Source organism: Salmo trutta, chromosome 24, assembly GCF_901001165.1.
Source record: "Salmo trutta chromosome 24, fSalTru1.1, whole genome shotgun sequence".
Classification (NCBI taxonomy): domain Eukaryota; kingdom Metazoa; phylum Chordata; class Actinopteri; order Salmoniformes; family Salmonidae; genus Salmo; species Salmo trutta.
Genome location: NC_042980.1, coordinates 742,230 through 756,689, shown reverse-complemented (window position 1 = coordinate 756,689; position 14,460 = coordinate 742,230). Strand labels below are relative to the sequence as shown.

General features: G+C 41.0%; 1 protein-coding gene across 1 annotated transcript in view; it reads left to right on the top strand.

The window, feature by feature from the left end:
* Positions 1–14,460, top strand: part of clybl (citrate lyase beta like) — a 161,134-nt gene that overhangs the window by 87,217 nt on the left and 59,457 nt on the right. The window contains exon 3 of the mRNA XM_029710741.1: positions 3,842–4,030. Within this exon, the coding sequence (XP_029566601.1) occupies positions 3,842–4,030 (189 nt within the window). The remainder of the gene's footprint in view (positions 1–3,841; positions 4,031–14,460) is intronic.

The window sequence follows — 14,460 nt, the reverse complement described above, 5'->3', positions numbered from 1 at the left end:
AGAGATAACTAGTAGGCCCTTCTGAGTGAACATCTCATAATGAAGTGGGTAGAGTAGCAGGTCAGCAGTGGTCAAACAGAGGCACAGATCCGTACACACCATTAGGAACCCACAGTCCTATCCAATAACCTACCGCAGAGTGCCCATAGTTGGTGTGGGGTTAGAACGGTTGGGCTTTGTGCTTGAGTGTGTGTCAGCATGTATGTACAGTTTCTGAAACCAGGTTGACCTGGCCTAAGGTGCTTATTCAAGTTTCTCTCTCCCCTCATAACCCCTTCTTCTCTTCATCTGTCTATTGAACAGGGTCATCACTCTATCTGACAGGCACAGAAGGCTAGCTAATGACCACCTCTCTTATCCACACACACACACACACACACACACAGTCCCCCGCCTCTGACCTGACCTGACAAGTCCTAAGCCGTCATTTCCTCATGTTGCTTATTTTACAACACATTTCTCCCAGAAAGCCTTCCAACTCTGCCCCTCTCCATCCATCCGTCTCTCCCTCCCTCCATCTGGTTTGAATCTGCAGGCTACTGTGTCACAGATAGGTGTAGGGACTGGTGATTTCTCTTTCATTTCTCCTTATCCTCCCTTCACAATGGCTCTGCTTGTTTGGAGACTTCATAAGGGACTGGAAAGGCTGTCAATGTGTGCTGTGCTGTGCAGTCTTATCATTACGGTCCTGAGTTTTTCCTGATCACTTGACTTCACCAGGAAAACCTTTGAACCCTAATTTATGAAGAGTGAGCTGTACCTTGTTGCGTAAGTGTCACAACCCTCTTTTGGGAGACAGATATCTCTTGATGAGTTCATGCCATTTTCTCTAGATTGATGTAATACTCTGAATATAGAGACAGACACTTTATGAAACCTTTTCTATCTATTTACAATACCTGTTATGTTGTTTAATGGATAATGGTCAATGTGTTTTCTATAAAACCTGAGTGCAGTTTACCCAAATTAGTTATGTTATTGTGTTATCTTTGTGAAATGCAGGCTGCATATAACCTCATCCCATGGCTAGTGTTGGATATCAATGCTTCAAGTTGGCCTTAGTGGGAGTGACCTTACTGAGTAAAGTATTTGTCATTTAATTTGAGCAAATCACACAACTGTGAGGTGTGTTTCCAAGTGGAGGCAAGACATGTATGGAATACACATACAGGTTAGGGGGAAGGTGTTGTGGGAGATGATTGGTTGGTAAATTAAGCCAGGGAGGGGGTTTGAATAATCTCACCCGTGCGCCGGTGTAAGCGTTTTTTGCACGGGCTGAAAGTTGATTGCATTCGATTATGAACCGGGCTGCTTCCCAGGCATGAGCCATGTGCCCCGCTCTGTCCGACGGCGAAGTTGGCTCAAAACAAAAGTGCCGTAATTAAGCACGTTTAGTAATGAGTAGGATTCTGTTTTCCCATGCAAAAGTGATTGCTTATGATAACACTGTCTGCCCTACCAATGAAAACTGGATTGAAAATTTAAAAATGTATTTTATCCAGAAAGGGTTGTATGTTTCTGGGCGATGCACCATGCTGCCTTGTTGACAACATGACCGAGCAGTGCAGATTACTGTTCGATTTGAGGAGGGCTCTCCTCCCTCCCTGCCTTCGCTCGGGCCAGATTAATCAAGCCCCTTCATTGCCTATGCTCCCGATCTTTCTATTGGCTAACAAAGGCCAAGTTTGCCGTGTTGGTTCACCAGACTCTTTGCGCATTTGGGCGGAAGTGTCTGGGAACGAGATTAGACTGCATATACAGCTTTTATGTTGGGAAATAGGGTAGAACTGACATTGATAAATATCTGAGTGTATATTGCGACTTGCCATTATAGGATTCATCTTTGTGTTTTTACCCAACACTCTCCCATTATTATCTGTGGTCTGTTGACAAAATACCTGCTTTCACTTATTCAATACTATAGAAAACCATTTCATATGTAGTTTTAGGCCGAGCAATATGGTACACATCCAGGACATGGATTTGATCACAAAATCCCCCACCCTGCTCTTGGGTCAAGCTTTAAAGGGATATTGCAAGATTTCTCAATTTAGGTTGTTTATCTACTTTATCTACCCAGAGTCAAACGAACTCATGGATACCATTATTATTATTATTAGCATATCGTTATCGTAGCGCAATTGCTGGAAGTCTCCCGGTAGCTAGCTACTCTCATTAGCAGGGGAATAGACTTTCTAACTACTCCAAAACTTGGTGGTAGGTAATTTGGTCATCACAACATGGTATCTACCCGTGCGCTCACAGGTACCATAATGGGACGGATACAAAATTGCGATCTCAATACTTTTCTATGCGACAATGGGGAAAGAATGAGGAAGTGGATAGAATCTTAAAATTATCAGTGAAATAAAACATGTTTGAAAGTATTGATTGCTATGTATAGCTTTATAAGACTATAAATGACCAACCACCCAATTTTGGAGTAATTAAAAACAGGGGTTGGACCCGGTTCAGGCAACAGAACTGAAAACCGGAAAAGAACGACATTTTTCAAGGAACAGAATCATAACCAGGAACGAAAGTGATCTATACTGTTCCGGGAACAGAACCGTTATCTTAAAAGCATGGAAACTGGTTAATAACGTTATTTTACATTTTGGACATCTTTTTCCAGTCCCACAAAAACGCAATAAACCGCCTAGGCAAAACCCTCCCTGTCAATCAGAAACTTCTTCCAGTGCCTGCCTGCCAGCTGTAAATCTTTGCTGTGTGTGTGTGTGTGTGTGTGTGTGTGTGTGTGTAGACTACCTCCCCCTCCGAAGCATAGCTCTAGTCTACTGACATTACAAGCGTGATTCAGAAAATGGGGAGAGATTTTTAATTGGAGAATAATGGTTTAAATTTTTCAATGCTAGTTAGGGATACTGTAGTTATCACATTTCACATTGAATTTATTAGCTACAAAAAGGTAAGACGTTTTTAATTCTGGTGCCGCTCTGCACACAGAAGGTTGTTAGCTTGCGAGCTTCTCTGGTCCAACGTTAAGTCAACTCTGAAGTTCAAAGACATTCAAAGTTCCTTCATAGAAACCGCTCCTCCATAGGTATAATTCTGTGGGCCCAATTCAGATAATATATGTCATCACAAGATGCCCAGAGCTTCAAGCCAAGCCTCTTCCTTCTCGCTCTCTTCCCACCCACAAAATGTAATTTACATCTACCGCCCTACACTCGTTTTTCCATCACGCATGTTTAACAACTCATTGCGCTATAGCTTGCCCGCTCCATAGCAAGCTGCTCTATCCGCACTGCATGATTGTAGTTTAATGTCAAGCTAAATGTAAAACAAAATAAGATTTCAGAGGTTTAAAAAAAATATATAAACCAGTACTTTTTTGGTGTTCAAACTTGTTCGGAACTTTATTTTGCTGGTCGGAACAGTGGAATGGAACAAAATAAAATCTAGTTCTGTTCAGAACAAAACAAATGGAAAAACATTGTTGTTCCAACCCCTGGTTAGGTCTATTCACCTACATGTGAGAGGACCTGGATACTGTACTGGGAGACTTCCAGCAATTGCGCTATATGCTTGCTATCTTCAATAATCTCCAAACTGCACGCAGAGATATACAAATGATATCCATGATTTCCGACTCTGGGTAAGTAGATAAACAACCTAAATCTCAAAATCTTGCAGTATTCCTTTAACGCTGGACTGGTGCAAAGCTGACAGCTACTCTTTTCTTTTTCTCCCTCTCTCCTTCTTTCTCAATCTCTCCTACTCTCTCCTTCATCCATATTTCTCTCTCTCTCCCTCTCTCTCTCTCTGCATCCTTCTATGTAATAATGGACTATTTTCTTTGTTTTGTCTCCTTTTCAAGACAGAGGCAAGGGAGACCATCCCCAGGATGCTGGCAGAGCTGGACCTGGGCAGGACAGAGAAGTGTGTGAGGGTCAACTCCGTGTCCAGCGGCCTGGCCAATGCTGACCTACAGGTCATCCTGCAGGCCGAGGTTCTGCCTCCAACCCTGATGCTGCCCAAGGTGGAGGACGTAGCAGAGGTGCAATGGGTATGTGTCTTTTATGTGTGTACGTGTGGAGGTTTTTGCTTCATGAGTGATTGCCTGAGACCTAAGACTTGTGTTAGCTCCCAGCGCTAACACTAAGACTTTGGCTCAGTGAGCTAACAGTCTTGTAGTGTGCAGTCTGTGTCAAACGCAGTTTGACACATTGGTGCAGTGACTTGGATTCCATCACTTGCCATCTGCTGCTAGAGTTGATGCGGCGAGATTGGTGGAGAGCAATGTTCCCTCTAAACTGCGTGTGTGTGCGCGCAGTAGCCCAGAAACTGCCACGCAGCTCCCCCGGGACTGCCACAGAGAAATATCAGCACACAGAGAGAAGCACGAGATTGAACTTCACTAGACTTTCTGGAGCAGTGGTCACAAATCGGTCGATCTCGACAAACATTCTGTAAAAAACTGTTGGTGGTATGTGCCCCTGATTCAGCTGCTCTGCGCTCCGGGTAGACAAACTGTTGCCATGTGGAACCATTTCTTGTGTCTGAAGGTACAAACTGCCTTCCCGGTGAGCCCAGAGAGCAAATCAAGTGCGCTATAGGCTTACCCCTGGCCAATCGGATGGCTTAGATCACCGTGTCTGCAGTTATGTAGCAGGCATAAAGAAAGCTACATTAAAGTTGATACTGTGAGATTTCACAACTTTAAAACCATGACTAGAGTGAGACTGTCAACCAATACAGTAAAGAACTGCTGTTTTAATGAGTGACTTCATGTTTAAGTTCTTACTCAGCACTGGCAACACTTTATATTCAACACTTTTATAAGCCGTGAAATGCGTGATGTTTTTCCACTCAGCGCTACAACAAGCACCGCAGTAGTAATGAATGGTATGAAAGTGTATCTATAGGCTTGCGTTGTTGTTATTATTAGTGGCTTGGGTCTTTTTTAATATGGAGGAATTTTTCACTTTCTCTGTTCACAGGAGTAACAACATTAATTTGTGCATGAGGCAGAAATAATGAGGTGCGACTCAAAAATCGCAATCAGCTAGAAGTCCATGTCCTTTTTTGGTCAGTGGAGGAAAGGGAGAGCGGAGTGATGTTGATAGGCAGACCATCAGTCAGCTGTTCTCTCCCTCTACTGAGACTGACCATCAGATACAGGCACCATCAGCCCAGTAAAATAAAAAGTACATTATTTAAATGTATGCTCACTCAGCTGTGCTTCACAAGTAATACAACAACGAATCTATTACCGGTGTGATCATATAGCCCATTTTGAACGACAATGCATTCATTGGCAGGGCAATTAAAGCAAAGCCAGGATGCAGTGATAATGTATTGGACCTATAGCTTACTGCACAAACCTCATTGCTACAGTTCTGTTTTTAATTGGTTAATGTTGTAGGCCTATGTTTTTTAAGTCATTTCTGAGTGATAGATCTCTGCTTGCATTTTGACTCCGTGTTCTTGACCCAGAAAAGGTTGGTGACCACCGTTCTGGAGTTTTCCCTGTTAACACTATCAACGTTTTCCTTTACTTTGGCAATTGTGATCGAATCAAAGCAATATCAGCCACTTTCAATGCAACATACCGAAAAACAAAACAAACTATGCAAGAGATTTTGTTGTAGGCAGAACGCAGCACAGTAGGATTCTATTGCATTAACACGTACTTCTCAGCCCATACTTTACACAGACCGGTGTGGCATAAACAGTCAGAGCTGCGGTAGGCCTATATGCAAATAGACCAAATGGATCTGTGCCTTTTACTTAATTGGACTGTGTTTACAGCTTGAGCGGTTGTTTTGTTTTTATCCTTTGCTAGTTAGTGAGTTATTAGCCAAGTTGTAGATAATTTGGGGAGTGATTGCTTCTTACAGGAGCACAAAATATGTACATTTATAGACGTCTTTGAAAGTGAGTCAGGTAAAGAGCTTATTTTTTTCTTAAAGGTGCAGTGGTGTATATTGAGACAGGATTGAATAAGCTAAGTAGCCAATAGGCAGAGGGTAGCATGATTTGTCTGATTCTCTGTAAAAATAGTGTGGGAATAATAATGCATTTCATTTTGTATAGTGGTTTCTTGCATCAAACACATTTTCAGTCACCTCCTTGTCTGAAGAACAAGTGGATAAACAGATGAATATTTTTTTTCCCTCAAAAGTGTCATGGAATGTAGGCCTACATTGAACACCCCATATTGGCTGCTACTGTAGGCTGAATGATAGAACAGCTATTTCTATGTTAAAATGTTATGGGATGCATTTTCTCTGTTGTTTTTGATGGTAGGCCTCTGGTAGGCCTACATTATGATTAAATAGCAGAGATGGGACCAAGTCATTGTTTTACAAGTCCCAAGTCAAGTCCCAAGTCAAGACAGGCAAGTCAAGTCTCAAGTCCTAAACTTTGAGTTTCTAGTCATAAACAAGTCAAAATGATCTCTAAACCAAATGTAATACCATTTCATATTTTTAACAAGAGTAATAGTTAGTATATTACATTTACACAAATCATGAATGCTTTTAAAAATATATATATTTATTACTTGCCAAATAAACTTGACTTCCATGGGTAGCCATGAGAAAGACCCCCTCCCCCCAAATCGATCAACTATCGAGGATCGCTATGGGGCACAATCGGGCGATGTAGACTTGTACACAATCGCCCAACCTTAACACACACCCTCTCTGTGTGTGGTTACAGTAGGCTAACGTAGGTCAATGGTTTCAGGAACAGCAGTAACATCAGGCAGGATTTAGGCTACCAACTGCCTAGCCAGTTGTAGCTCAATCTTGGGTACGTTCCCGCACTGACTGACTGTGTAGAGGCTCATTGATTTAATGTTACGTTAGCCTACATGCTGCACTAGCAAAGTTATATATAGCTGTCGGCTATATTAGCCACGACTTACCGTTCTTTGTGCAGCTTCAAATGTCGAACAAAGTTGGAAGTAGTTGTGCCTCCATCTGTAATTTTCTTCCGGCATGTTTTGCAAGTTCCAATCTGTTTTTTTGTTGACTACAGCGTAGTCTTTATATCCGAAAATAATAATTTGGGGTATCATCTTTCCAAGGGCTCCGTCAGAATTCACACACCGAAGATCCTCTGCACTGCCACGCTCAACTTTTTCTCAGCTGGCACAATTTGATTGGCTGAAGAGTTGATGAGCTGCACACTTTTTTAAATAGCATCATTTTTAATATTTGGGCTTGGGGAGGGTATCAAGTCAGTTCGAGTCAAAAAGGCTCAAGTCCAAGTCAAGTCACGAGTCATTGGTGTCAAAGTCGAGTTGCAAGTCATCATATTTGTGACTTGAGTCTGACTCGAGTCCAAGTAATGTGACTCGAGTCCACACCTCTGTTAAATAGCCACAGTAGCCAACATGGCCACTGTTGAAACTGTAACTTAAAGCGGGTACAGTCTCAGTGTTCACAGTAAACGCACGATGGAAGTCGCACAGAATCTTGCACAGAACATTGGTGGAAAGGGGATGAATTGTAATAGAGGTGGTTCAGTTTCTAAACCTTGTCTGGGAGCTGAAGACTTGCATTTACTTTCTCCACTATTGCCTAGGCTTAAGCTCAACATTCTTGTGGCGCTCCGACGACCTGTGTTCAAAACCCAGATCACATCTTGTTCAACATCTTGCACAACGGAAGCAAAAAATAGGAGAAGTGAGAAACTAAAAATGCCCAAAACATTTCTGCCTTCTTCCCTCCCCCCTCTGTCTTTAAAGCACACAGCGGCCCTCATGGACAAACCCAATGCAGTAAGAGGAAACCACGGGAATCTTCAAAGTAATAACAACAAACTTTGCCATTTCTCCATCAAGCGAGGGGAATTGATTCCTGTGGCAGGGCCCAGGGAGAGGCCCAGTGTTGCTCTTGGCCCTCGGTAAAAAAACAGATGACATTTCTTTAGCTGGGGCTTTAGAAGTTCCACAGATCTCTGAGCGAGCGCAAATGTGACTTGCTCTACCCACTGTGGATTTTGGGGAAATTGGAGAGCACTTATTGAACTAATGAGTTGAGATGCCATGTGTTATATCATATTATGATATAAGATGGTATATATCCGTTTATAAGACAGTTATTAATAAAAATCATAATTAACATAAGAGGCCATTATAGTTTCTGAACTGAACATACACATTTTTAATCGGAGTTCCCAATTTGACACCTTTCCTGTTTGTTAAATGAGAATGGATGTTAGTCATGGAACGGTGTGTGTGTGTGTGTGTGTGTGTCAGTGAGTGAGTGCATGACATTGTGTCAACACTTTTACTTTCTTTAGCCCCGCTGAATGGATACCTCAGTCTGTCCCGTCAGCTCTAGGCCCTGCGCCACTCCAGACATACGTCAACCGTGGGAGACAACGAGCTTGTGGTTCCGGTTCCGTTGGCATGCATTGAAACGTATAATCATAATGATGATATGTTAATCATAATGATAAATAAGAAATTCAGACCAGGTAGCTATTACTTTTTCCAAAGTCAAGACAGAACTTAATTTATTGATAAGACAGATAGCAGAATTTACCATCCATTGAGTTAAACTCAACCAATACTTCCATGGTAATCGCCCCAAGCTACACTGTAATAATCAATTAGCTGATATAGTAACTATTGAATCTAAAACACGGGAATTCCTATCAGAACCAAAATTAATCAAAGTTCCTCCCACTTCTATAAAGAATTGTACACTGCAGATTGTAAATCCACACCAAGCCAGCCCTTACAAAAATGAATTTGTTGCTGAAAACTAAATAGTGTGCCATGAAATGTGGCCAAAAGTTTGCAAACGTTTGCCACGTGGTGAATCTGCGGCAAATCTTTGGCAACAATAACAGTTTGCCAGAGGTTTTTTTTCTGGCAGAAAATTCTCTTAGGATTCAATTTGAATCTGTGCCAAACATGGGGCAACAAGTTCATGACCAATCAAGGAGATAAGAAACATCTGTTAGATAGCTTGGTTTCCATTTTCAATGTACAGTGGGGGGAAAAAGTATTTGATCCCCTGCTGATTTTGTACGTTTGCCCACTGACAAAGAAATGATCAGTCTATAATTTTAATGGTAGGTTTATTTGAACAGTGAGAGACAGAATAAAACAAAAAAAATCCATAAAAACACACGTCAAAAACGTTATAAATTGATTTGCATTTTAATGAGGGAAATAAGTATTTGACCCCCTCTCAATCAGAAAGATTTCTGGCTCCCTGGTGTCTTTTATACAGGTAACGAGCTGAGATTAGGAGCACACTCTTAAAGGGAGTGCTCCTAACCGCAGCTTGTAACCTGTAAAAAAGACACCTGTCCACAGAAGCAATCAATCAATCAGATTCCAAACTCTCCACCATGGCCAAGACCAAAGAGCTCTCCAAGGATGTCAGGGACAAGATTGTAGACCTACACAAGGCTGGAATGGGCTACAAGACCATCGCCAAGCAGCTTGGTGAGAAGGTGACAACATTTGGCAAGATCTCACCTCGTGGAGTTGCAATTATCATGAGAACGGTGAGGAATCAGCCCAGAACTACACGGGAGGATCTTGCCAATGATTTCAAGGCAGCTGGGACCATAGTCACCAAGAAAACAATTGGTAACACACTACGCCGTGAAGGACTGAAATCCTGCTGCGCCCGCAAGGTCCCCCTGCTCAAAAAAGCACATATACATGCCCGTCTGAAGTTTGCCAATGAACATCTGAATGATTCAGAGGACAACTGGGTGAAAGTGTTGTGGTCAGATGAGACCAAAATGGAGCTCTTTGGCATCAACTCAACTCGCCGTGTTTGGAGGAGGTGGAATGCTGCCTATGACCCCAAGAACACCATCTCCACCGTCAAACATGGAGGTGGAAACATTATGCTTTGGGGGTGGTTTTTTTTTCTCGGGGGACAGGACAACTACACCGCATCAAAGGGACGATGGACGGGGCCATGTACCGTCAAATCTTGGCTGAGAACCTCCTTCCCTCAGCCAGAGCATTGAAAATGGGTCGTGGATGGGTATTCCAGCATGACAATGACCCAAACACACGGCTAAGGCAACAAAGGAGTGGCTCAAGAAGATGCACATTAAGGTCCTGGAGTGGCCTAGCCAACATCTTTGAGATGCGTTTTTCTGGATTTTGTTGTTGTTATTGTCTCTCACTGTTCAAATAAACCTACCATTAAAATTATAGACTGATAATTTCTTTGTCAATGGGCAAACGTACAAAATCAGCAGGGGATCAAATACTTTTTTCCCTCACTGTAGCTAGCTACCTACCAAAGTTGTCCAGTGAGTGTCTAACTTATTAATTAAACTTCTTAATAAACTTTCACATTTGGTGGCTAAATAGCAAAGTCATGTTTTATTGGGATAGAATGAAACACTTTGTTGATACCAGTTTCATTCTATCAGTGCCACTGACTGACTGGCTAGCGCTTAGCTAGCTAACGTTATATATAATTTTTTCACAATTCATGTGATAGTTAGCTAGCTAGCTAACTAATGATTTTCCTAAACGTATTTTTTTAGGTGAATACGTTGCTGTTTTTTAATACCAATATGCTAGTGTCATGGTTCAGTAACGTTAGCTAGAACAACAGCTAAGGTTGGTAGCTAGCTAGCAACACTGAGTTTATTTGACATCAAAGCAAAACGTCACTTTTGAAGATGGATACCCTCCCCTTACCCGTGGTGTTGGAAGAGGCTGTACTGGGTGGAGGATGCATCAACACCCAGGAAATATGTTTGTGATGCACTCAGTCATAACACTTTTTGAGTGATAAATGAGTGTGTTGTCTTCAAGATTGATAAGGTAAGTAAATCTATTTATTATTCTCATAAATGTAGCCCATTCAGTAGCTTGGCATTTTTCCTATTTTGTTGCTTTACAAGCTGGAATTAAAATGAATTTTTCGGGGGCTTGTAGCATTTGATTTACACAACATGCCTACCACTTTGAAGATGCAAAAATATTTTTGATTGTGAAACAAACAAGAAATTAGACAAAAAAACTGAAAACTTGAGCGTGCGTAACCATTCACCTCCCCTAAAGTCAATACTTTGTAGAGCCACCTTTTGCAGCAATTACAGCTGCAAGCCTCTTGGGGTATGTCTCTATAAGCTTGGCACATCTCGCCACTGGGATTTTTGCCCATTCTTCAAGGCAAAACTGCTCCAGCTCCTTCAAGTTGGATGGGTTCTTCTGGTGTACAGCAATATTTGTCATACCACAGATTCTCAATTCGATTGAGGTCTGAGCTTTGACTAGGCCATTCCAAGACATTTAAATGTTTCCCCTTAAACCACTCGACTGTTGCTTTAGCAGTATGCTTAGGGTGATTGTCTTGCTGGAAGGTGAACCTCCGTCCCAGTCTCAAATCACTGGAAGACTGAAAAAAGTTTCCCTCAAGAGTTTCTCTGTATTTAGCGCCATCCATCATTCCTTCAATTCTGACCAGTTTCCCAGTCCCTGCCAATGAAAAACATCCCCACAGCATGATGCTGCCACCACCATGCTTCTCTGTGGGGATGGTGTTCTCGGGGTGATGAGAGGTGTTGGGTTTGCCCCAGACATAACATTTCACTTGATGGCCAAAGAGCTCAATTTTATTCTCATCTGACCAGAGTACCTTCGTGTTTGCTTATTTTTTTCTTTAAGCAATGGGTTTTTCTGGCCACTCTTCCGTAAAGCCCAGCTCTGTGGAGTGTACGGCTTAAAGTGGTCCTATGGACAGATACTCCAATCTCCACTGTGGAGCTTTGCAGCTCCTTCAGGGTTATCTTTGGTCTTTTTGTTGCCTCTCTGATTAATGCCCTCCTTGACTGGTCCGTGAGTTTTGGTGGGCGGCCCTCTCTTGGCAGGTTTGTTGTGGTGCCATATTATTTTTTTAAAATTAATAATTGATTTAATGTTGCTCCGTGGGATGTTCAAAGTTTCTGATACTTTTTTTATAACCCAACCCTGATCTGTACTTCTCCACAACTTTGTCCCTGACCTATTTGGAGAGCTCCTTGGTCTTCGTGGTGCCGCTTGTTTGGTGGTATTGCAGACTCTGGGGCCTTTCAGAACAGCTGTGTGTATATATACTGAGATCATGTGACAGATCATGTGACACTTAATTGCACACAGGTGGACTTTATTTAACTAATTATGCGACTTCTGAAGGTAATTGGTTGCACCAGATCTTATTTTGGGGCTTGATAGCAAAGGGGATGAATACATATGCACGCACCACTTTTCTGTTTGTTTTTTTAATAATTTTTTTAAAAAGTACTTTTTTTCATTTCACTATTTTCGGTATGTCCATTACATGAAATCCAAATAAAAATCAATTTAAATTACAGGTTGTAATGCAACAAAATAGGAAAAATGCCAGGGGATGAATACTTTTGCAAGACACTGTACATTCACTCTTTGGAACAATAAGATCTTTCATTGTTTTAAACTAGTAGCTAGCTCATCTTGATCATGTGTTGTTTCTTCTTTCTTTCTAGAAGCAATCCGTTACCAGGCAAAAATACAGATTGAGGCCTTCAATCAAACTGAGGACAGATAAATATGAGTGCACCAGCCAGGTCAAGGCTTTTTGTATGCATGTCTTTGAGATGTAAGTTACACTCTAAAAATTGTTGGGTTGTTTAATGACCCAATAGCTAGGTTGCAGGCATTGGGTCAATAGTTGGGTTGTTTTCTGTAAATACAGCAAGGTTAGGTTTTTGGTGCTGACTTATTAAGGTTGGGGAATGGATTTTTGACCCAGCCAGTAGTTTAATTCTCCTGCCACCAGCGTGTGAAGTCTTGCAAGTATTTTAGTTCTAGCTAGTGCGTCTGAATGACTGACGAGGGTTAGTCTAAAAATGTATTTATATAAAATATATAGGTTTTTAAACATATTTTCCTTCATTATTTTCCCCTGACCCCACCCCTCCCCCAACATGAATAAACTAATGGACAACATTTACATTTACATTTTAGTCATTTAGCAGACGCTCTTATCCAGAGCAACTTACAGTAGTGAATGCATACATTTCATACAATTTCATGCATTTTTTTTGTACTGGCCCCCTTGGGAATCGAACACACAACCCTGGCGTTGCACACACCATGCTGGCGTTGCAAACACCATGCTCTACCAACTGAGCCACAGGGAAGGCCATTTGTGACAACAACACTTAGGCATCTTATTCTTCCAACTTATACTTTATCAGATATATATTTTACAAAAATGTTTGTTTATTTTTTGTCCCATCCTTCAAGTACCCTCAACCCATCCCATCTATCTCTGAATACCAACCAGTTTTGATTTCTATTTTCCAACTGTGCTTTTTCACAAAAGTTCTTAACCTATATTCATTTTACGTTCATGGTATATTTTACATTAGTTATCTTGTCAATTTTAGTCCTACCCTTCAGCTCCATTCAACCCTTCCCATCTCTGAACACGATCCAAATTGATTTCTATTTAACATATATTTTTCAACTGTGCTGTGATGTTTCACAAAAGTTCTGAACCTTTTTATTCTCATAGTTTGTAAAGATTGTAAATGAAAGATATAATGTTTTGCTAAGAGTATTATTATATTATTGATCAATTGACTATGACTTTCCATTCACCCAGTAGTGCTATCTGCAGAGATAGCTCCAGGTAAATGTTGCAATTATTGAGCCATTCATGAACCTGCGACCAAAAGCAAGCTACATATGGACAGTACCAAAACAAATTATCTAATGATTCTGTCTCTTCGCAGTAAAATCTATTCTATTGGTTGCAATCATTTTTTTATCATTTAAATTTAAAAACTATGGCGTCGTTTTGTGTATCAGTTCATTAACCATGTGCCATGGAGTCAGTGCATCAAACATTTCTTTCCAACTATTTTGTAATCTATATGGCACAGCTGTCAATGTTTTGGTCCTCAAATGAAACTGGTATACTTTTTTATTTATCACAATTTTCCTTACCCAATTTTGGTGTTTAACTTCTATGGGCTAGGTGGGACGCTAGCGTCCTGCGGGACACAGCCAGTGAAATATCAGGGCGGCAAATTCAAAAACAACAAAATGTCATAATTCAACTTTCTCAAACATACAACTATTTTACACCATTTTAAAAATACACTTCTCCTTGATGTAACCACATTGTCTGATTTCAAAAAGGCTTTACAGCGAAAGCAAAACATTAGATTATGTTAGGAGAGTACATAGACAAAATAATCACACAGCCATTTTCCAAGCAAGGACATGTGTCAATAAAACCCAAAACACAGCTAAATGAAGCACTAACCTTAGACGATCTTCATCAGATGACACTCCTAGGACATTATGTTACACAATACATGTATGTTTTGTTCGATAAAGTTCATATTTATATCCAAAAACAGCATTTTACATTGGCGCATGATGTTCAGAAAATGTATTCCCACCAAAACGTCCGGTGAATGTGCACATCAATTTACAAAAATACTCATCATAAACGTTGACAA